The 25435-nt window shown below is 39.6% G+C and overlaps 1 protein-coding gene across 1 annotated transcript; it reads left to right on the top strand.

Annotated features, from left to right (window-relative positions):
- The first annotated feature begins 367 nt into the window (after positions 1 to 367).
- On the top strand, positions 368 to 18883 carry LOC144250622 (uncharacterized). The gene is given in 4 exon segments (XM_077793524.1): positions 368 to 452; positions 15952 to 16012; positions 16941 to 17533; positions 17601 to 18883. Coding segments are annotated over 4 exon segments (2022 nt in total).
- The last annotated feature ends 6552 nt before the right edge of the window (positions 18884 to 25435 follow it).

Genomic DNA, 25435 nt, shown 5'->3' with positions numbered 1-25435 from the left:
ATCTGATCATTTAAATATTGGTACTACTATACATAACTTAAACTGATGATACCATGGCTTATGCCAAGTCTTTACTCAATTTTATTAAATAAAGAAAAGGGGGAACACAGGACCCCAGAGGCACACACTAGACCTTACAAAATATTTACTGTTTTTCTTAATTGTAATATTGAGAATCTCAGGGGATATAGCTCAGTTGTTAGGGTTCTTTGCTCACATGCACAAGGCCCTGGGTTCAATCCCCAGCACCATCAAAAAAAAAAAAAATCGAGACTGCTGCTGAATTTACTCAATCATGTTCACTGCTTCTGAACATGATTCAGTAAATTAAATCAGATTTGAAAAGATAGAATTTAAACCCGTCATCATGAAAATGACCGAAAAACCTGACACCGGAAGGAAAATCTTCCAACTGCAGAGTTTCCAAACACGCAGCTTCATGAACTTGTCAGGTAAGTAAAAATCATGAAGAGACTTCTATGGACCCATTCCTCAGATCTATTTTTTTAAATTTGCTTTTTACTTGTAGATGGAAACAATCCCTTTATTCTGTTTATTTTCTCATGTGGTGCTGAGGATCAAACCCAGGGCCTCACACGTGCTAGGCGAGCGCTCCACCACCGAGCCACCACCCCAGCCCTCAGACCCATTTTTAATGTACATTGTAGTGTGGACTGGAAAGTCCACCCATGAAACTAGATTAATCCTACTGACTGTAGTGGTCTGTTGATCCTATGGCAAACAGGTTGTCTGGGATTATATTTGAGAAATAGTCACCATATGAGAAACCTAAACCAGACAATCATGCTGGCCCTTAGAAATTAAGACACCTTATCTGTACCATTGTTCAAAGAGAAAGATTGTTGAAATAGAATTTTTCTCTACAGGCCAGTTATTTACATAAGGTATCCACCAATGTAGGGTTGCCCTGATCATTCTACAATGGAAATTGGCACCTTTCCTAAGTATTATTCCTGAGTATTCCTGAGTATTATGCAAATGTCTAGTCAGTACCACACAGGAGTTCTAGACATAGTGGATGCATTTAGGCTGGTCTCCTAGAATGGACAAGAACAATTACAGGAGGATGCCTGTCACCTGGAGGTTTTATTGGTAATACCCTAACCCTCAGTGACATGGCACCCAAAAGGATGTTAGAATGTTTGTCTTCTGCCTTCAGAATATCTACCTCACTGACAGACCTAAGAGACTCCTTAAATTTGAGAATTAAGAGAAAGGATGATGACTATCCTGTAGCCTGCATGAGTACAACTCATCGTAGTTATTTACAGCTGATATTTCAGAGCTACACTCTGCTGAAGTTAAGGTTCAGGTCTGAAACAGGAGCATGCCAGTTAACTAGACCTAGGCCAGCTCCTGGTCTCAGGATCTTTGACGTGACTACTTTAAATATTATTCCTTGCTTCTATGATACAGTCTTTATGGCTCTGTTTCAAACTTACAATATAGGGATTCTCTTAACGTTGGACTTAAATTCCTTCCAAGAGCTTTGATCGTCAGATAAATGCTAATGGAAAAACTGGAACTGAGTTAAAATGCTCTAAAATGCCACTGTGATAAATATTGTGACTGAGCCCTCTGCTCTGTGGTTTGTGGAGAGGCTGAAGTGCCATGCCAAATAAAAATGTCTGTGTTACCATTGCCAAGTGCAAGGCTTCCCAATAAAATTGAGAAAAGATGAAGAATCTTCTGATGAGTGTTTGGCAGAATAATAATAATAATAATAACAACAACAACAACAACCAGGATCTTCCAAGTTGGTGATGTCCCAGAGATAGTATGTTTTCTACCAATGCCTTTTGTGTTTCAATAGTAGATCATGATGACCTCAGATCAAGAATCCAGTGACTGAAAGATACAATTTCCCAATCACCTTCAAATATTAAGGAAGAGGAAATATGTAAGGAGCCACTCTGAATGACCCCCCGGCTTTCCAGTCCAAGAGGCTCTGACCGATCACTACATCAACCCCTGAAACTCTCTCTCTCTCTCTCTTTTTCTCATTCTCTCTTTCTGTGAACCCTTAAGGTCAGAGGAGACATCATAGAACCCAAAGAAAAAGGTATCAGGCAGCCAGGAGGGAGATCTGGGGCAAAGATGGGACTAGTTTGATCATTACATTTCCTGATCTGGGTCTCAGGTGCGTAGAATTGGACATTGTTTTTATTTTTATTTTTCTGATGACCTCTACATTTGGATAGGATCGCTTAGTCAATTCCCATAAAATGTCACTGTTGATGTCGTTAGATTTATATCTGCCCTTTTACATCATATTTTCTTATGTCTTTTTTGAGGGGGGTGGGGACTGGGGATTGAACGCAGGGGCACACAACCACTGAGCCCCATCCCCAGCCCTATTTTATTTTGTATTTTATTTAGAGAAAGGGTCACGCCAAATTGTTTAGGACCTCACCATGGCTGAAGCTGGCTTTGAACTCACGGTCCTCCTGCCTCAGCCTCACAAGCTGCTGTGACTTGAAGTGTGTGCCACCATGTCCAGCCCTCTGAACTACATGCCCTGAACTACATCTCTATTGCAAGTTTTATTTTGAGACAGAGTGAAGCTAAATTGCAGAGGCTGCTCTAGCAGGTTACTGATCTATTTTTGTTTGTTTTGTTTTTCTGTTTGTTAATGAAGGTTTCTGATTTTTTTTTTTTTTTTTTTTTTTTAGAGAATGAAGTCATTATAGAGCTGGGACCTCCTGAGAAACTGAGGCAGTGAAAAGACCCCCTCTAACCCTTGATTTTTGCAATCACATCAGAAAGTTTTCAGACATGTCGCCCTGCAACAGGCATGAACTTCTTGGAGGGGAAGGGGAGATTCTCAAGGGCTAGAGTGGGTCCTCTCAGAAAGCAGAGGGACCCTGTGCCTCTTCTGCACTCTAGTTTTATTGGAGTCCCTGGGAAATTTCCAGAGTCCTGCCCAGGTGCACTTTTTGACTTTTGACAGCAGGGTGACATCATACTTTCAAGTCTCGATGATCATGGCAACTCTATGTCACCTTGGCCCATGCTGAGCCATTCTAATTGGACCCTTATCCAAAGAATTATCCTTTCTTCCAAAATCTGGTCTGTAGAAAGAGTCACAAAATCTTCCCCTGCATAGTCACTTAGGTTTCTCTTAGGGGGTTTCCTGCCTGCATTTCTCATGCAGATTACAGGTAGTTTGCTGAGGAATGTGACATCTAGTGTCCTCTTAGGCCAGGCAGAGTTGCAGGTAAATTGCTTTTTGGAAAAGAATGCATGTGCAGGTCAGCACGGTGGGCCCATTTTACAGGATTATTCTCTTAACCGTCTGTTCCCACCATTCTTGCGTGTGTCCCCTAGAAGACTAAGAGACACAGGTACAGAAAAAGCACAGCTTTTACTGACAGTGTTACAGGATGGAACATCTGGGCGAGCAGGCAAGTTGCAGTCAGCATTCTATCCTCTGGTTCACAAGGGTCCCGCTTTCCACCCCAGTTCCTCTTTGGCAAAGTACTATGGGGTGCACCAACTTCCAGATCTTTACCTGCGTTTCCCTGTGTCCCACTGGGCTGTTTAAAGAAGTAGGCTGCAGGGCAGAGTAGCACATTCCTAAAATCCCAGTGGTTTGGGAGATTAATGCAGGAAAACTGCAAGTTGGAAGCCAGCCTCTGCAGCTTAGTGAGGCCCTAAGCCACTTAGCCAGACCCTGTGTCAAAGTAAAAAAGAGCTGGAAGTTTGGCTCAGTGGTTAGGCAGCGCTCAGTTAAATCTCTGGTATCAAAATCCCCACATATTTGTATATAAAGCAATACCCCCTTAGTTGTCCCCAACTCCCTTTGTCCTTTTGTGCCAGGAATGGCTTCTTGGGTTGAGTGCATCTTGGACCTAGACACTTTTGACTTTACCTAAATCAACACTGTTTCTTTCTCTCTTGGTCAGGGTAACCCCTCCCCTACCTCCTGTGTGTCCAGGGTGGTTAAGGTGCATGGACTCCGGATCTGCCACATCCACAGTCTGAGGCTGTACACGTGACTCTCCATTTTGCTCTCCTTGCCCTCAGGTTGCCTTTCTTACTTCTCATTTCTACATTTAAGGCAAAACACTATATTCTCATACCCAGCCATGTTTGGTATTTTATTTGGAGTCAGACTCTCATTGAGTTGCTTAGCACCTCATTTTTGCTGATGGCTAGATTCAAACTAGCAATCCTCCTGTCTCGGCCTCCTGAGCCTCTGGGATTACAGGCATGAACAACCATGCTTGGTCTCCCCCTCTGATTTGTCAACTTCTTCATTTCATTGATAGTAGGTTGGAGTCACCATCTGGAGTTATTCTCTCAGGCCCATTACAGTTATGTCACACCCACCTTCTCTGAACCACAAAAAAGGGATGCTCAGTGGCAAAGTGCCCCTGTTCTCAATTCAATCTCTACCATGGGGGACAATAAAGGCACCTGGAATTCAGTTCTCAGCTCTGGGAAGCCATGTGTCCACTTTTCCACACCTTGTGGGAATAGAACTTTTTACACAATACCCCCCCCCCCTTGGCCTTGGGCAATATTGTTAGGTAGAATGAACTTGGGCCAGTGAGCAGGATGTGAAAGACTTCACAAAGCCCAACTTAAGAGCAGAGAATAAAGTTGTACTTAAGTTCCAAGAGGGGGATAGACATGACAGGCAGTATTGGCCCCAAGTGGCAATTTTTTATGGTTTATATGCAGGGTTAATGGGCCCAGCAGAGCAGGGATTTCGTTTCTTTCTGGTTGGACTATCAGTTGAAACCCAGGATGCTGAGAGTGCTGGGTCAGCTCCTGGGGATATGTTGCTTCCTAGGGCTTGTGGCTTTTCTTGAAAACCTTGACATGGAAAGAATACACTGGAGGGGGACTTCCTCCTGACAAAGTGAGGTCATTCTTTGCAATAGAGTGACATGCGTCCAGGGGGCAAGTGAGTGTGAGCTCACAGACAAGTTATAAGACCACAGATGCCTGAAGCTTAAATCCTACAGATAATACTAAATCCTAGATTCAATTTCCCCTATCCATGCATGCCTATGATTACCCTTTCTACGAAATCTCAAAGTCCTTGTCAGCATCTGAAGACAGGGTAAGGACAGGGTTTCCTTGTCTTCCTGGTGTAGCTGCACTGGTCAAAGTTTCTTTCCTGCTTTGCATCATAACCTTTTCTGTTTGGTTTTGGGTGAACACCTGAACAGACCTGTGGGGTAACCAGAGTCACATCTCTGCAGAAGACTTCCTAACAGTCGAAGTAGAACATTGACACTAAGCACAAAGCACCCATTTTATTTCCACCCCACATTGCTGCCCTAGAGGGTTGCCTTCGTTCCTCCCACACCATTTCTGCTGGGGAGGGAGCCTTGGGCATCAGAGCCAACCCCAGTTGCTTCCTTTCATAGATCAGGAGCCTCCTCAAAGCAACAGAGGGCAGGAGGTGAGGAGAGTTACTAAATAGTTTTCAAATTGTTTTCATTTTTAGATATTATATATGGGTCATATATATGATATCTTCAAAAAGTGTTTCAAAAATTTGGAGACCGTGTCTTTCTAAGTCACTTGAGGTCGCATCAGCTGGGGAAAAATATATATATATATATATATATATATATATATATATATATATAATATATATAATATATTATAGATAATATTATGATTAGATGTACTTGGTGTGAGAAATATATATATTATATATATAAATATATATTTTATATATATAAAATATATTTTTTATATAAAATATATTATATAAAATATCCATTTTATATATAGAATATATTATATAAAATACATATTTTATATATAATATATATAATATAGAGAATATATTATATGAAATACTATATTTTATATATAAAAATATATAATATATTCTATATATTTTATAAAAAATATATGATATATATTTTATATATACCAAAAATATATAAAATATATATTATGTATATAATATATAATAAAATATCGTTCTTTCTTTTTTAAGATACTGGGGAATGAACCCAATGGGGCTTGACCCCGACCTATGAGCTCCATCCCCACCTTTTCATTTTATTTGAAGACATAAAATGCACCTTCCTTCTCCCAGTGGAGCTCCACCCAGTGGAGGTCCTTTAAATTGCAGGCGCCTCCTGCCCTCTAAAAGGCCACCTTCCCTCCACCTCACAGCTTGGCCAGACATTCTTCTTCCCTCTCGTTTCAAATAGACACCATCTGCTAATTGTCATTATCGCTTAGTGAAATATCCGAAAGAATCAATCAATCTTCCTTCCCCCCTCCCTTTCCCCCTCCCTTCCCCCTCCCTTCCCTCCTCCCTTTCTCCCTTCCCCCCTCCCTTCCATTCTCCCTTTCCCCCTCCCTTCCCCCCTCCCTTCCCCCCTCCCTTCCCCCTCCCTTCCCCCCTCCCTTCCTCCCTTCCCCTTGTGTTGGAATCTGGGCTGGCCTCCAATTTGTGATCCTCCTGTTTCAGCCTCCCGCTTAACTGGGGTTACAGGCCTGTGCCAATGTCCCTGGCAAGAAGAACACTTTTGAAAGCCTTTGTTTTCTATTTGTGAATATTATCCTTGAGGGGAAAGAATATTCACTTAACACTTCCTTGTGTTTTGTCAGAATAACTGCTTTAAAGGGAATAAGGGTGTTGTTTATAGATCTCAGGGATATGGAATTCTGGGCTACATCAATAGAGTATAAGTGCTCCTTTTTCTGATAGTCCATGATGTAGAGTCACACCAGTCCTGTAGTTAGGTAAGCACACAGGGTAATAATGATGTAGGGACAAAGGAGGCAAGGCACTGAAGATATCTGGAAACAGTTTTATCTGGCTGCAGCCAGTGTCAGAGGGCAATGCTTTTTTTGTAATCAATCCATCCATCCCCTGAACCCCGAGTTCAGGTGGTTTCAGAATTTTATACCCAGCATGTAAGAGGAGGGGCTCAGAAGTTCACATTGTAATACTGGGACCCCTAAATAACTCTCAGACCACACAGTCTCATTCCAGTTAAGCCTTTATTGCTGGCCAGGGGCAGACACTGTGCTCTCGAAAGAATGAGATGGTCAGAGTGGTGCCCCTGCCTTCAGTTGGCTCCATATTTAACCACAAAAACCAGAAAAGGGAAGTTTGGGGGTTCAGGCAATGTAAGCAAGCCTGAAAGTTGTGGTCAGTGAGTCTCCAGTTGGCCCCATAGGTCATTCTGTGTTCTTGGAGAATTTTCATGAACAAAAGAATCCAAACGGCCCCAGTCATGAGCTTTTTGAGTGTCATGGCTGAGTTCACAAAGTGAAGTCACCATAGTCAAGTTGTCACATCACACACATAAAAGCAGGTTTTACTTTCTCTATTCTGACCAAGTTAACCCTTCAAGGACAGCACCTGAGGAGGGGAGAGCTTCTTCTCCCCTTTCTTTCCTCCCCCACCAGCTGTTACCATGGAGCCCAGTTGGTGACTTGTCTGTGAAGCCCAGCTCAAGGCCAGATGCCTTGTTTGCACATTTCTGCAAACTATTATTCTGGATACAAGTGTGTAAAAAACTAGTAAAGGGGAGTCCAGCACCTGGAGTGCTGATTTCTTTTTTTTTTAATTTTTGTTTTAGAGAGAGGGAGAGAATTTTTTTAATATTTATTTTTTAGTATTCGGCAGACACAACATCTTTGTTTGTATGTGGTGCTGAGGATCGAACCCGGGCCACACGCATGCCAGGTGAGCGCACTACCGCTTGAGCCACATCTCCAGCCCATGGTGACAGTTTTAGGTCATTAAATTCTTTCTTTCTGTTTTTTTTTCTCATTTTTTTAATTGGTTGTTCAAAACATTACAAAGCTCTTGACATCGTATATTATACATTAGGTTCAAGTGGGTTATTAACTCCCATTTTTATCCCAATTACAGATTGCAGAATCACATTGGTTACACATCCACGTTTTTACATGATGCCATATTAATGACTGCTGTATTCTGCTACCTTTCCTATCCTCTACTATCCCCCCTCCCATCCCCTCCTGTCTTCTTTCTCTACCCCATCTACTACAATTCATTTCTCTCCTTGTTTTTTTTTCCCATTCCCCTTACAACCTCTTATATGTAATTTTGTATAACAATGAGAGTCTCCTTCCATTTCCATGCAATTTCCCTTTTCTCTCCATTTCCCTCCCACCTCATGTCTCTGTTTAATGTTAGTCTTTCCTCCTGCTCTTCCTCCCTGCTCTGTTCTTAGTTGCTCTCTTTATATCTCTTTATATCAAAGAAGACATTTGGCATTTGTTTTTTAGGGATTGGCTAGCTTCACTTAGCATAATCTGCTCTAAAGCCATCCATTTCCCTACAAATTCCATGATTTTGTCATTTTTTAGTGCTGCATAATACTCCATTGTGTATAAATGCCACATTTTTTTTTTTATCGATTCATCTATTGAAGGGCATCTGGGTTGGTTCCACACTCTAGCTATGGTGAATTGTGCTGCTATGAACATCGATGTGGCAGTATCTGTGTAGTACGCACTTTTAAGGTCTTCAGGGAATAGTCCGAGAAGGCCTATAGCTAGGTCAAATGGTGGATCCATTCCCAGCTTTCCCAGGAATCTCCATACAGTTTTCCAAATTGGCAGCACCAACTTGCAGTCCCACCAGCAATGTATAAGAGTACCCTTTTCCCCACATCCTCGCCAGCACTTGTTGTTGTTTGACTTCATAATGGCTGCCAATCTTACGGTAGTGAGATGGTATCTTAGGGTGGTTTTGATTTGCTTTTCTCTGACTGCTAGAGATGGTGAACATTTTTTCATATACTGGTTGATTGATTGTATGTCCTCCTCTGAGAAGTGTCTGTTCAAGTCTTTGGCCCATTTGTTGATTGGGTTATTTGTTTTTTTTTTTTAAGAGAGAGAGAGAGAGAGAGAGAGAGAGAGAGAGAAAGAGAGAGAGAGAGAAGAGTTTTTAAAGAGAGAGAGAGAAGAGTTTTTAAAGAGAGAGAGAGAATTTTTTTTTTAATATTTTATTTTTTTTAGTTTTCGGCAGACACAACATCTTTGTTTGTATATGGTGCTGAGGATCGAACCTGGGCTACCGCTTGAGCCACATCCCCAGCCCAAGAGAGAAGAGTTTTAATATTTATTTATTTTAGTTCTCGGTGGACACAACATTTTTGTTTTGTATGTGGTGCTGAGGATCAAACCCGGACCGCATGCACGCCAGGCGAGCGCGGTACCACTTGAGCCACATCCCCAGCCCTTATTTGTTTTCTTATTGTTAATTTTTTTGAGTTTCCCAGCACCATTTATTGAAGATGCTATCCTTCCTCCATTGCATGCTTTTAGCCCCTTTATCAAATATAGGATAGTTGTAATTTTGTGGATTGGTCTCTGTGTCCTCTATTCTGTACCATTGGTCCACCCGCCTGTTCTGGTAACAGTACCATGCTGTTTTTGTTACTATTGCTCTGTAGTACAGTTTGAACTCTGGTATTGCTATACCGCCTGACTCACACTTCCTGCTTAGAATTGCTTTTGCTATTCTGGGTTTTTTGTTTTTCCATATGAATTTCATAATTGCTTTATCTATTTCTAAAAGAAATGCCCTTGGGATTTTGATTGGCATTGCATTGAACCTATAGAGAACTTTGGGTAATATTTCCATTTTGATGATGTTAGTTCTTCATATCCATGAACAGGTTATATTTTTCCATCTTCTAAGGTCTTCTTCTATTTCTCTCTTTAGGGTTCTGTAGTTTTCATTGTATAAATCTTTCACCTCTTTTGTTAGGTTGATTCCCAAGTATTTTATTTTTTTGAGGATATTGTGAATGGGGTGGTTGTCCTCATTTCCATTTCAGAAGATTTGGCGCTAATATACAGGAATGCCTTTGATTTATGCGTGTTTATTTTATATTTGCTGAATTCATTTATTAACTCTAGTAGTTTCTTAGTAGACCCTGTTGGGTCTGTTAGATATATTATCATATCATCCACAAATAGTGATAATTTGAGTTCTTCTTTTCCTATTTTTATGCCTTTAATTTCTTTCGTCTGTCTAATTGCTCTGGCCAGTGTTTTGAGAACTATATTGAATAGAAGTAGTGAGAGAGGGTATCCCTGTCTTGTTCCAGATTTTAGAGGGAATGCCTTCAGTTTTTCTCCATTCAGAATATTGCTAGCCTGAGGTTTAGCATATATAGCTTTTACGATGTTGAGGTAAGATCCTGTTATCCCTAGTTTTTCTAGTGTTTTGAACATAAAGGGATGTTGTACTTTGTCAAATGCTTTTTCTGCATCTATCGAGATGATCATGTGGTTTTTTAAGTCTATTGATGTGGTGAATAACATTTATTGATTTCCGTATATTGACCCAGCCTTGCATCCCAGGGATGAATCCTACTTGATCATGGTGCACTATTTTTTTGATATGCTTTTGTATTCGATTCACCAGGATTTTGAGGATTTTTGCATCTATGTTCATTAGAGATATTGGTCTGTAGTTTTCTTTCTTTGAAGTATCTTTGTCTGGTTTCGGTATCAGGGTGATGTTGGTCTCATACAATGAATTTGGAAGACTTCCTTTTCTGTTTCTTGAAATATCTTGAAAAGTATTGGTATTAATTGTTCCTTGAAGGTTTTGTAAAACTCCGCTGTATATCCATCTGTTCCAAGGCTTTTCTTGGTTGGTAGTCTTTTGATGGCTTCTTCTATTTCCTCCTTTGTCATTGGTCTGTTTCAATTGTGTGTATCTTCCTGACTCAATCTGGGCAAATCATATGACTTAAGAAATTTATCGATATCTTCACTATCTTCTATTTTATTGGAATATAGGGTTTCAAAATAATTTCTAATTATCTTCTGTATTTCTGCAGTATCTGTTGTGATATTGCCTTTTTCATCCCATATGTTGGTAATTTGAGTTCTCTCTCTTCTTCTCTTCGTTAGCATGGCTAATGGTCTGTCAATCTTATTTATTTTTTCAAAGAACCAACTTTTAGTTTTATCAATTTTTTCAATGATTTTTTTTTGTTTCAATTTTGTTGATTTCCATTCTGATTTTAATTATTTCTCGCCTTCTGCTATATTTGCTGTTGTTTTGCTCTTCCTTTTCTAGGGTTTTGAGATGAAGTGTGAGTTCATTTTTTTGTTGGTTTTTTCTTTTTTTGAGGAATGACCTCCAGACAATGAATTTCCCTCTTAAAACTGCTTTCATTGTGTCCCATAGATTCTGATATGTTGTGTCTGTATTTTCATTTATTTCTAAGAATTTTTTGATTTCCTCCTTTATGTCTTCTGTAACCCATTGATCATTCAGTAACATATTGTTCATTTTCCAGGAGATGCAGGATTTTTCCTTCTTTCTTTTATCATTGATTTCCAGTTTCATTCCATTATGATCAGATAAGGTGCATTATACTATCTCCACCCCTTTATATTTACTAAAAGTTGCCCTATGGCATAATATATGGTCTATCTTTGAGAAGGATCCATGTGCTGCTGAGAAGAACGTGTATCCACTTGATGATGGTTGATATATTCTATATATTTCAGTTAAATCTAGGTTATTAATTGTGTTATTGAGTTCTACAGTTTCTTTATTCAGCTTTTGTCTGGTGGATCTGTCCAACGGAGAGAGCGGTGTGTTGAAGTCACTGATAATTATTGTGTTGTGGTCTATTTGACTCTTGAACTTGAGGAGAGTTTGTTTTGTGAATGTTGCAGCACCATTGTTTGGTGCATACATACTGATAATTGTTATGTCTTGTTGGTGGATGGTTCCTTTTAACAGTATATAGTGGCCATCTTTATCCCTGTTGATTAACTTAGGTTTGAAGTTGATTTTATTTGATATGAGTATGGCCACTCCTGCTTGCTTCCGAGGACCATGTAAGTGGTATAATTTTTCCCAGCCTTTCCCTTTCAACCTGTGTATGTCTTTTCCTATCATATGAGTCTCCTGAAGGCAGCATATTGTAGGATTCGTTTTTTTAATCCAGGTTACTAGCCTTTGTCTCTTGATTGGTGAATTTAAGCCATTAACGTTTAAGGTTACTATTGATATATTGTTTGTACTTCCAGACATGCTTATTTATGTAATTATTTTAATATGGCTCGTTTTTCCTTTTTGGTTATATTTTTTGTTCTTCTTTTTACTAGGTTACCTCCCAATGTTAGTTTGGGGTGCTGTTTTTCAATTCCTCTTCTTGTAGTGTTTTGCTCAGAATGCCTTGCAGTGCTGGTTTTCTGGCTACGAATTCTTTTAACTTTTGTTTATGGTGAAATATTTTAATTTCATTGTCAAATCTGAAGCTTAATTTTGCTGGATACAGTATTTTTAGTTGGAATCCATTATTTTTCAGTGTTTCAAATACGTTGTTTCAGGATCTTGTTGCTTTCAACTTCTGTGATGAGAAATCAGCCTTTAACCTAATTGGTTTACCCCTGAATGTAATCTTCCTTCTTTCTCTCGTAGCTTTTAATATTCTCTCCTTGTTCTGTATGTTGGATATCTTCATAATTATGTGTCTTGGAGTTGGTCTATTAGGGTTTTGTATGTTTGGGGTCCTGTAGGCTTCCAGGATTTGGCAATCCATTCCATCTTTCATATCTGGGAAGTTTTCTAGGATTCTTTCATTCAATAGGTTGTTCATTCCTTTGGTTTGAATCTGTATACCTTCTTCTATACCGATGACTCTCAAGTTTGTTTCTTTTTTATAACATCCCATATTTCTTGGATAGATTGCTGGTGATTTTTTAGGATCCTTTCTGTGTTGACTATATTCTTCTGAAGTTGATACACTTTGTCTTCATTATCTGATGTTCTGACTTCTATTTGATCTAGTCTATGTGTAATATTCTCGTTTTGAGTTTTTAATTTGGTTTATGGTTTTCTGCATTTCTAGGATTACTGTTTAATTTTTTTTTTTTAGTCTCTATCTCCTGGTATAGGTCATTCTTTGCCATTTGAATTTGCCTATTTACTTCATTTTCAAATTATACTTTCATTGTTTGTACTTGCTGTCAAAAGTCCTCTAAGATTCCGTTCCATCTGAGTTAGGTATGCCTTGAGTTCTTTCTCTGTCCATTTTTCTGAAGCCTCTAGGTTCTCCTGTGAATTTAAGCTTTCCTACATTGTTTGTAGTCCTTTTTCCCTTGTTTTTTCATGGTGCTCACGTTGCTTTCCAACTCTGTTTGACTGCTTTGTTTCTGTTTTATTCTTTAAATTTGTTTTGGTTTTCATAGTTCCAATATATCTCCTTTGTGTTGGGAGACAATGTTTAGAGATGTTGGGTTTAATTGTGCTTTACGGTAAATTCATTAGCTTCTTTAGAGGTCTACAGAATTTCATGTCATGTATAGAATTGAGGTTTGAACTTAGTATTTTATGATGAGGTCGGGCACTTTGATGGTATTGAGGTTAGTATATGTTAGCTTCTTTGGGTGGTTGCTCAAATGCAGGCGGATATTAACAAGAGAATAGACAGGAGTACTTGGGGGTAGTTAAGGGCTTAGTCAGACTATGGACTGTTTCGTAATATTCATCTATTTTCATCTAGTAAGTTGTACATAATCTCGGTGGTCATGCTTAAGAGGAACGATGGGGAAAAAGTAAGGAAGCAAATCAAGAAAGAGAGAGGGAGAGAGGAAAGAAAGAGAAAAGAATAGAAAAGAAAAGGAAATGATAATAAAAAAATAATAAAATGCAGTAAAATAGAAATTACATTTTAAAAAATAATAGTGTAATTGTAAAAAAGAAAAAAAATAAAATTAAAAATATTTTAAAAAAATTAAAAGAAAAAGGGATACTGTTAGGCTTCTATTTTCTTCACTTCTAATAGGTGGTGCTGTGCTTTCCGAGCCAAGATTTTGTCCTCCGGCTATAGGAAACAGTCCGTGTGAGGCCACTCCCTCCTCCCCCCACTGGTGTCTCTCAAAACCTGTTAGCTTAGGTTAATTCCTGGTTTCTACTCCCCTGGCTTCTCCTGTCAGCCAGGTCTATCCCCGTGTGGTACCTCTAGGCAGTTTAAACTACACTCTGTGCCTGCAGTTTCCTGGACGTGGAGTGCGGCTGTTTTTAATCGGCACCTTATTGTTTTGATTTCCTCCGATAGCCCCTCCTCCTAGAGCTGGAGAAACAGGTTTTGTTTTCGCTGCTGGTGGGAGGGAGGAGTTGGGGGTCAGGTGCCTTTGCTTTTCCCCCACACCGCTACTCAGATTCACTCTGTTAATCACGCCCCCGGAAAGCTGGGGAGAGATTTTATGTGATTTCCCTGCTATATGTAAAATGGTTTTAATGTCACAGACCTGTTCTATCACTGAATGAGATGCAATCAGTCGAAAATTGACCATGGTGACGTCAGCTCTCCAAGATGGTGGCCGCTGGCTTCCTTGGTGTTCTGACCGGCATGGAGGATAAGACTGGACGGCTTCCTTCCCCTGTCTCAAACCCAGAATTCAGCACTGAGCACAGTGAGGGCACAGCCGGAAGGCGCCCGCAAAATCAGCAGCACCGTATCTCTGCGTTGCTAGCTCACCATTTCCCGGCGAGCTCTGCAGTCTCTAGCAGCGGGGCAAGTCGCTGAATAAGCAGCTTGAATCTCTGTGCGGACAAATCGCTCTCTATTGAGCCCCAGTAACCGATCCTTGGGCGATAGAAATCCTTCCTCTAGGTTTTGGTGCACCCCAATTTTGCTGGAAATTCCTAACAAGATAGCATTTGGCCGTTCTAACTCGTCATTCACCCACACAGTGATGCAGTACACGGGGGTGATGCACTCCATCCGCCACCATCTTCCAAGTCCTCATTGAGTTATTTCTAAGACACATGCCATCATTCCACTTACCCCATTCTGCTTTGACAGTAACCACAAGAAACTATCAAATTGTTGTGTTTATTAATAGATAAATTAAATTAATCAAATAGACAACTCATGTTTGTTTTGGTCATTTAATAGTAAGCTAGTTGACTAAATTTGTTCTGGAGTAAAGAAACTGCAAACTTCAGTTGTTCTTAGTGTAATCACACAGAATGAGCTCAATCTCCAGTTAACACATTGAGACCACCTGTGTGAAATGTTGTCTAAATGTTGTTTATGAAGGAATCTCCTTAGTGACCCCATGCCCAGAGGGTGGGAGTGGGGGCTGGTTCTAGGCATTTCTTTAAGTATGGAACAATAGACTTTCAGAGGAAACAAGACATCAGTAAATACCATGTTGCCTATATTAACCTGTAGGTACATGGAGCCACTGTAGTTGGCAGAATCTCTCTCAAATGCTTAGTTTCAGGATTCCTGCATTTTTCTACTCATCACCTTTCTTTTCTAAAAATAAGTACTATCAGAAGTGCTTATATTAGCTCTGTACCACACAGGACGTTTCTAGGACATGTAATAGAGGTGCAACCATTAAAGAAGTTAGTAGCAATCTGGGAGCCTGTCTTACTTCCTGTGAACTCCCCAGAGGAAGGGTATAAATCACTATGATGTTTGCCTTCTGAGTAGCCAATTTCTAGTGTTGGAATGGGTGTAAGAAATTGAGTGCAGTAAAGATTTGATGGACCAAATCATGGAATTAATCAGGAGGCCAGGGAATCATGTGAACATCATGCATGTTGAATGCAGATTTCTCATGCTGTCAATCTTTCCTGGCCTCCTCTATACATTTGTGGGATATTTCAGATCTCAGTGACCTTTGAGGATGTGGCTGTGAACTTCACCAAGGAGGAGTGGGCTTTTCTGGATGCTTCCCAGAAGAACCTTTACAGAGATGTGATGCTGGAAGTCCTCAGAAACCTGGCTTCTATAGGTAATATTGATGGTTTTAAAATTAATCAAATTGGAGAACTCATGTTTATTTTGGTCATTAATGTAGAAGGTAAAAAGGAAATCAGTTGATGAATTATGAAACATAAATGGCACCTACAATTTGGCAAAGCATTTCTAGCTCCTAAATATTCATAAAGATTGTTATGTTGTCTCATTTTAGCAAATGAGTGGGAAGACAAGACCACTGAAGATCAGATTGAAAACTCTGGAAGCAACCTAAGGTAACTGTACTCACAAGAGGAATTTGTGAGGGAATCTGAGAACTGTCATATATTTTTTAAAGCAAACCAACCGAAGAAGTATGCATAATTTGAAATGTATTTATTCTTATAATATTTTTTACCAGAAATATATACTTATCTGTAACAGGTATTCAGTCTTTTCAAAGTATTTGACATGCAAAAAGTACTATGAAATTGCATATGTGAATATGACTATGTGAATAATAGCCATAGAGAAGCTGTGTTGCAAAGTATTGTTTCCTTCCAATCTCTTTAGTTTCCGGCAACAAGTCAGAAAATCTAGCCTTTACGTGATGTTGGTAGAAATGTAAAGACCTATAAATAAATAGAAAACTGTGAATGAGTTAGGTATCAATTATGTGCTGGTCACTTGTTCTTCAAAGATGTCCTATGGTAAACTTCAAACTTTCCCCACAGAGTAGTGTGGGGAAACCTTCAAATCAATTCCAATTCTTAATCAAACAAAGAAAAATTTTAATAGAGTAAATCAATGTGACTTCATTATGTGTGCAAAAGATTTCATATGTCCTTCATTCCTTCATAGGCACATCACATCTCACTCTGGACACAAATACTATAAGCATGAAGAATGTGAAAAGAAGCCATGTGAATTTAAAAAATATAGGAAATCTCTGGTTTCTCTCAAAAGTGTTCACACACAAATGTTGTTACAAAGTGGAGATAGACCACATGAAAATACAGTATGTGGGAAAGTCATCAGTTGTTCCAATGACATTCAAAGATATGAAGAAACTCATACTGGGTGGCAACCCTATGAATGTCAACAATGTGGTGAAGCCTCTTCTTCTCTTCCAGGTGTTCAAAGACACATGATAACACACAGTGGAGGTAAACCTTTTCAATGTGAGGTATGTGAGAAAGCTTTTCATTTCTCCTCTTTATTTAGAAGACACGAAAGAACTCATTCTGGAGAGAAATTCTATGAATGTAAACAAGATGGTCGAACCTTTATTTCACAGACAAGTCTTCAAAAGCACAGGATCACACACACAGGGAATGCACATTTCAAATGTAAGATATGTGGGAAAGACTTTGCTTATCCCAGATTACTTAGAATACATCAGAAAACACATACTGGCGAGAAGCCCTATGAATGTAAGCAGTGTGGCAACACCTTTGCTAGATCTTGTGACCTTCACATACATGAAAGAACTCACACTGGAGAGAAGCCCTATGAATGTAAGCAGTGTGGCAAAGCCTTTGCTAGATCCAGTGAACTTCAAATACATGGAAGAGTGCATACTGGAGAGAAGCCCTATGAATGTAAGCAGTGTGGCAAAGCCTTTGCTAGATCTAGTGAACTTCAAATACATGGAAGAGTGCATACTGGAGAGAAGCCCTATGAATGTAAGCAGTGTGGCAAAGCCTTTGCTACATCCCGTCAGCTTCATGCACATGGAAGAACACATATTGGAGAGAAGCCCTATGAATGCAAACAATGTGGAAAAGCCTTTGCTACATCCTCTGAGCTTAAGAGACATGGAATAACACACACTGGAGAGAAGCCCTAGCAAAGGCTTTTCCACATCTGGTGACCTTCACACACATGGAAGAACTGATACGGGAGAAAAGCCCTATGTATGTAAGCAGTGTGGAAAAGCCTTTGCTAGATCTTGTGACCTTCGCACACATGGAAGAACTCATACTGGAGAGAAGCCCTATGTATGTAAGCAGTGTGGAAAAGCCTTTGCTACATCCCGTCCACTTCATACACATGGAAGAATACATACTGGAGAGAAGCCTTATGAATGCAAACAATGTGGAAAAGCCTTTGCTGCATCCCGTCCACTTCATACACATGGAAGAATACATACTGGAGAGAAGCCTTATGAATGCAAACAATGTGGAAAAGCCTTTGCTGCATCCCATCTGCTTCATGCACATGGAAAAACACATACTGGAGAGAAGCCTTATGAATGTAAGCAGTGTGGAAAAGCCTTTGCTAGATCAAGTCACCTTCAGATTCATGGAAGAACACATACTAGAAAGAAACCCTTTGGATGTCAACAATGTGGAAAAACATTTGCTTCATCCTGTCATCTTTGCAGACATGGAAGAATACATACCGGAGAAAAGCCCTGTGAATGTGAACAATGTGGAAAAGCCTTTACTGCTGCCTATTACCTTCAGATACATAAACGAACTCATACTTGAGAGAGGCCCTATGAATGTAAGTGGTGTGAGAAAGCCTTCACTCGGTCCTCTCACCTTCACTCACATAAACAAACTCATACTGGAGAGAAGCCCTATGATTGTAAGCAGTGTGGCAAAGCCTTTGCTACATCTAGTAAACTTCAAATACATGGAATAGTGCATACTGGAGAGAAGCCCTATGAATGTAAGCAGTGTGGCAAAGCCTTTGCTAGATCCAGTGAACTTCAAATACATGGAAGAGTGCATACTGGAGAGAAGCCCTATAAATGTAAGCAGTGTGGCAAAGCCTTTGCTACATCTGGTGACCTTCACAAACATGAAAGAACTCATAGTGGAGAGAAGCCCTATGTATGTAAGGAGTGTGGCAAAGCCTTTGCTAGATCTTGTGACCTTTGCAGACATGAAAGAACTCATACTGGAGAGAAGACCTATGTATGCAAACAATGTGGCAAAGCCTTCACTCAGTCCTCTTACCTTCACTCACATGAACAAACTCATACTGGAGAGAAGCCCTAAGAATGTAGGCAGTGTGGCAAAGCCTTTGCTAGATCCAGTGACCTTCACAGACATGGAAGAATGTATACTGGAGAGAAGCTCAATGAATGTCAACAACGTGGAGAAGCCTTTGCCACATCTTGTCGGCTTCACACATGTGAAAGAACACATACTGCATAGAAATTGTATGCATGAAAACAATTGGTAAACTCTTCTGTTATTACTGTTTCACTCATATACATGTAGGAAGTTTACTGGAGAAATATCCTTTGAATGTGAAATACGGTAAATCAATAATTCATGTCATCCTCCAAGACAAGAGAGGCTCACACTGCTGAAAATGTGTGTGTGTGTGTGTGTGTGTGTCTGTGTGTCTCTGTGTGTGTATGTGTGAGATAGAGAGAGATCGATCAATCAATCGATCCACTGGGGATTTAGTCTGGTGGTGCTCTACCACTGAGCTACATTCCAGTTCCTTTTTACTTTTTATTTTGAGACAGGGACTTGCTGAGTTTCTTAGGGACTTCCTAAGGTGCTGAGGCTAGCCTCCAACATTGATTCTTCAGAATCAGCCTCTCGAGTATCAGGAATTAAAGGCATACACCACCACCACATCCAACTGAATAACTCCTTAAATGTGAAAAATATCACAAATCATTCCATTGTCCCTGTTGCCTTCAAAGCCATTTCACTCACATTGAAAAACAAACCCTCTGAATTTGGGGGATTTGCTACATTCTGTCAGCTTCATTTCCTTTCTTATATATGAAAACACTCATGCAGAGAAGCCCTGTGAATGTGAGAAATGTGGGAAATCTTCTAGTTTTCTCATTTTTTTTCCCTAAGGACTGGGAATATTGTTTTGGAGTAAAAAGAATAAATCCTATGCAAGTAAGAAATATAAAGGGTTCAGCCATTCTAGTTTTGTTCAGTTGAGTGAAAGGACTCATACTGTAGAAAATGCTGAGGATAAGCCATGTGTGGCGGTATTCAGCTTTCAGAGTTTCCTCCAAAGGCATAAAAGAATTCACATCTTTGAAAATCCTTTTTCTATCTTTAAAAATTGCAGTAACACTTTCAACTTTCCAGGTCCCTTTGAACAGCATTTAAGAAATCACACTGGAGAAAAGCCCTGTATGTAGAAATGTGGTGAGAACTTTGCTTGTTTCAGATCCATTTGAACTTGTTCAGACTTGAGGAAAATTTAATTTTATTTCATTTTATTTATTTATTTTGAGATAACCACTGTAGCTGTGTGAAAATGGTGCGTGCCTTCATTTCTTTTTTCTTTCTTTTTTTTTTATGTATTCAGAGGTAACAAAACTGCACCCTGGGTTGGAGAGGAGCATTGCATCAGCATGAAGATTTGAAAGCAACATGTTTTTCTGGGTTAAATCTCTCTTATTGTTAGATTCCATTTTCCAGTATTTTAAGTCTTTTGAGTCTAATGTTTCATTACATATTGTGTATGTCAGTTTAGGCCTCTCCACTCCAGCCTTTGGTACAGATTGGTGAAATGGCTCTTCTGAACTTTTTTCCTCTCTTTCTTTGTTCAGATTTCACTCAGGAGTGCTCTACCACTGAGTTTCTCCATAGACCTTTTAATTGTTTTTTGAGATGGGGTGAGGCTGGCAGCAGGGACCATAGGGATGTGTCTGTGTACCCTGCAGCTGGCCTCTTCCTTTTCCTTGATTGTTTATTGATCTGTTGATGACTCTGGGACCATCACAGTTGTCACTTGTGCTTGTTCTAAGGCTCATGTATTATGCTGTATGTAGGCACATTAAAGAGCATTATAAGATAATATCATTTGTGTATATTGTTTGGAGATGCACTTTCTCAAACTATATTTTGCCCTATACTTGAGTTGCTTTCTCTTTTCTTTTCCCAGTTCTGGGGACCGAATCCTGCCTTGTGCATCCTAGGCAGGCATTCTAGCATGGATTGCTCCGTAGCTCAGGCAGTGAGTTTGCTGCACCTGTGAGTGTGAACCCCACTGATAACCACATCAGCAGATGCAGCTCTGCGGGTGTTTCCTCCACAATTGCAGCTGATCTCTTCCCTCTTAAAGACCTTTTATACCAGTTATTTTTTTAAAAAAAACTACATCCAACTTAGGTTTCCTCCCCATGAATATACTTAGGTGGAATATACCAGAAAACCCCAGGCTTGATTTCTCTCTGTGTTTAGAGTACCTTAGTAGCCCTGGGAAAATTGTGTGATGTTTTTTTTAATACACACTGCATGACCAAAGGCTTGGTAAGGAGCATCCCAGTCTGATGTCCTAATACAGCGGCTCTCCCTTCACCACCAAATAATCTTAAAAAAGCTTCTCAAGAGACCTTCATCATAATTTTCTTTCAACAGAATGTCAGGAAAAGATTTTGCAAAGATCTCACTGTAGGTTGTAACACAGACTTCTGCTTTTGTGGCAAAGCTTGGAAGACCTCTGACCAATCTTACAATTGGTACACAAACCACTTTCTGTGAACTAATCCAAACAACAACAACAACAACAACAACAAAAACACCTTTATGTATACCCCTACATAAAATATAAACCTCCATCCCTGTCCCACTGGATGTAAATAAAGATCAATGAAATTCCAAGTAGTGATCCAAAAAATTTTATGTGATACCCCTCAGAACCCTGCAGCTAATCAATGTGCTCCTGGAACATTCCTTGGGTGTCTAGCCTCATGTGCCCTACATCACTAATAAAGCTAAAGCCTCCAACCAGATGATATTGTGCAGTACTTGCTGTGGAGAGGGCTGTTTCTGCTCAGGCGGAAGGATTCAGTTACTTGTCCTAAGGATTCAAAGCCTCCTGAGCAAAACCTCACCCACAACCTATTCAGGTGTCATGGATCTTGTGTGATCATTGGTAAGAGTTCCTTACATACTTGTGTCCAAATATTGAAGTTTGCCAACATGCCAAAGATGGGTTGATTGTCACTGCTATCTCTGTTCCAGCCTTTTGCTGTGTCTCGGTGTTCATTTGGAGAGGAATGCCAAAAGAGTGTGCTGTGGCCCTTCTGTTTTTGATAAATACAGCATAAGCCATCCAGTAAAACTTCATCTTTAAAAGATAGTTTTGAACGCTTCCCAGGATTTCTAAAAATTTTCTTTGCAGCTAATGAGTCAGTGTGGCAATTTCCTAGTTTTACTTTTTTTATTTAGTAGAAATATTGCATAGAGGTGGGTGAGCACTTGATGTAGTCTGGACTTCTTTGTAATAAATCCATTTGCCAAAGGCAGTAGTTACAGGCTTTCTCCTGGGCAGTGTGAGGGACTGGAGTAAATGCAGCTGTCCTGGGGTGTGGGCATTGTTTGTAGGAGTTCAGTCTTGGTGAGTACATCAGTGTAGGAATCAGACTCCTAAGAGGGCTACAGAATCTCCTGACAGCACCTGCCTGTACCTTTTGGACAGTAGTGTTGTCATGTGAGCTGGCAGGTGGATGGCTACCTTCTGATGGATTTGGGTTTGTAGCTGAGCAAATAGTGAGAATGTACAATGATTAAATGAGAATTAAAATATTCTTTGTCATACCAAAGACATAATTTGGGGGCCAAACATAATAACAAGTAACCCCTTGGACCTTGAACCACATATTTTCCTTCATGTATGCATTTTCTCACAAACTTTTGTAGTGTGATGCTTATGTGGAACAAACTGAGATAAACATGGAGAGGTTTATTTAATGGTACAGTTTACTAGAAGTTTTAAAGACTTGCAGCAGGCTTAGATTCCAGTATTGTTCAAATTTTATGAAAGACTCTGAAATTCTCAAAATTCTTGAGAATCCCCAGGTGCTGTGGCATACACCTGAAATACCAGTGGCTCAAGATTCTGAGGCAGGAGGATTGTGACTTTTTTTCACTTTTTTTAAAGAGAAAGAATGTTTTAATATTTATTTTTTAGTTTTCAGTGGACACACCATCTTTATTTTATTTTTATGTGGTGCTGAGGATTGAACCCAGCACCCCATGCATGCCAGGTGAGCACGCTACTATTTGAGCCACATCCCCAGCCCATCTTTTCATTTTTTTAAAAAATTATATATATATTAATTTTTTCCTAAGAATCAAACCCAGTGCCTCCCACATGGTAGGCACATTGTCAACCACTGAGCCACAACCTTAGCCCAAGTGTTGTGATTTGAAAGGTGGCCTCCCTGAATAACAAGGAGTAAAGAACTCAGTGAGACCCTGTCTCTAAGAAGTAACTCAAATAATAAATAAAAAAGAAGACTGGGAGGTGGCTGAGTGGTTGAGTGCCACCGAGTTCAGTTTCCAGTATCCCCAAGAAAAATGCATTAGAAACCAAGTTTTAATAAACCGTATGATGGGTAGATGGGCTTGTCCATTATATTGTTTTCTTCTTTGGATTCTCAGGCATGGTTTATTAATTCAGGAACTCTGTAAAATTCACCAATTCAATAAAAATCAAGTGTATGGTTTTAAAAAGTAATAATATAGCAAGGTCAATGAGGAGCAGCTTCCTGCTCTGGGAACCCTCTGTAATTGGTAGTCAACACAAGTGGCCATAATGTCCTTATCATAAAGAGTTTGTGAAAGCTTCTATTTTGCAGGGGTCTCTGAAGGTGCTAAACGTGCCTGTCTTTTCAGAGCCTTTTGGTGGAGGAATTCCATATGGAGGTCTCTGATTTATAGATGATGTCATTGGGGAGCTCAAATGAAACTGATAAGTGAAGAACATGTTACCACCTGGTCCATTGCAGTCTAAAAGGTGTCAGATTTTCCTGTCTTTAAGGAATGTCAAGCAACCTTGGCGGAGGATTCAGCAATTTACGATGTGCTCCTGCAAAAAACGTGATGCTGTGAGTCTCTGCTCAGGTCATTTGTGAAAAGCTGATGAGTAGTCTTAAAATTTATTTGGTCCTGTTAGTGATAAGGGCAATTTGCATTAGAATGCTATTGAAATAGAGAAAACAAAATATTAGCCAATTCTGAGGCCAAAATATATACCAGTTTTTGATGAGATAGGAGTAGTAACTTTCATTATATTTGGAATTGGGTATGGATGCTTACAGACAGGACCAGATCATCAAAGTAGCAGTGATCTACCCAAGGCAAATGTTGAGATAGAGAATATCTGTATTTCTGTAGTTGGTATTTTATTTTTTCCTCTGTGATTATCAGTGACTATGTTTAAACATTTCAGGATGCTCAGATAGAAATCTGATTTTTTTCATATTTAATGAATTAGAAAATGTTAGACTATTAAATATTCTGAGAAGTACATCAGATTTTATAGGAATTTTTAGTTTCCATATACCTTATTTTAACATATCAAAAAACATATGAAGTGATTTAATTAGAGATTGATGGGTTTTATTTATTTATTTTTGCTACTGGGGATTGCTGTGACAAGTGTGGCCAAACTAGCGGGTTCTGGCAGGGTTTGATGGGACATTGGAAGAAATAAAGAGTCACACACACAGAAGATACAACATCTGGGATCAGGTGGAGCACTGATCTATGATGGAGCAGCAGGTCTAAAGAATTATACCAGGAGGGCTGGGATGTGGCTCAAGTGGTAGCGTGCTCACTTGGCGTGTGTGCGGCACTAGGTTTGATCTTCAGCACTACATATAAATAAAATACAAGATGTGTCCACCAAAAATTAAAAATATAAATGAACAAATATTAAAAAATTATCTCTCTAAAAAAAAGAAAAAAAGAATTACACCAGCAATCTTTATTGTGTATCTTTCATTGATCATATTAAAGACTATGTAAGCATTATTCTTTGTATTTATGAAAGTTACACAGTTAGCAACAGTATGCAGGTATTTCCTGAGTTACATTCTATAGTTGGAATGTGCAATGTTAAGAGCACCCTGCAGCTCTCAAGAAAGTTCATCCTTTAAAGTTATTTTAAAGCTTCCTTTAAAACAGTGGTACTGGTGAACCATGTGGTTGACTTAGCAAGGAACTTTGTGCCTGAGAATAAGGTCAAAGCTGAAAGGTCTCCCACAACAGAGTCTCCCTAATGGAGAGCATTGCCATAGCAACCAGGCATCCTATACTTTTGCATAGAAACTTTTCCAGTCACCAAGCATGCCACTGCCATTACCTCATTAGAGACCTCCATCTCAGACACTTGTTTCCCAATCACTGTCACTGGTCTCCACAGGGGATTGAACTCAAGGCTGTTTTACCACTGACCTACACACTCACCAAGGCTCCCCCTCTTTTCTCTTTCTTGAGACAGTGGTGGACTCGGTTGGCCAGGCTGACCTCACACTCATCTAAAAATGGAGCAATGCAGTCTCTGAACCTTTACCCCAATGGCAGTCACATTTGCTGGGAACTCAGCTGAAGTGGTTCAATTAAAGTAATAACTTTGGAATTCTATGGGATGGGACTACTGTTTGCAACCCATTCTACCAGGCCTGGTAGAAATTTGCAAGTCCATTTTTATGTCTCCAGATCATAAGAAAAAATATTTTTTTCAAATTTTCACAGATGTACCAATATCAACAGACCCTAAGTACTTGGTAATGAGGGCAGGAGTTATGGAAAACTTGTTGGAAATGTGTGGATCCATCCTGCCTTCTGATTTGTCTTCCTATTTTCTCTCTCACTCCCTTTAGTACAAGGGGTTCTTAACCACTTAGCCACATCCCCAGACCCTCTTTCATCCCCATGACAGTAGAATGCATATATATATATATATATATATATATATATATATATATACACACT

This window comes from Urocitellus parryii, chromosome 16 (assembly GCF_045843805.1).
Source record: "Urocitellus parryii isolate mUroPar1 chromosome 16, mUroPar1.hap1, whole genome shotgun sequence".
In the NCBI taxonomy this organism is placed as follows: domain Eukaryota; kingdom Metazoa; phylum Chordata; class Mammalia; order Rodentia; family Sciuridae; genus Urocitellus; species Urocitellus parryii.
Note: the sequence above shows the minus strand (reverse complement) of the source record. Positions and strands in the feature narration are given on the sequence as shown.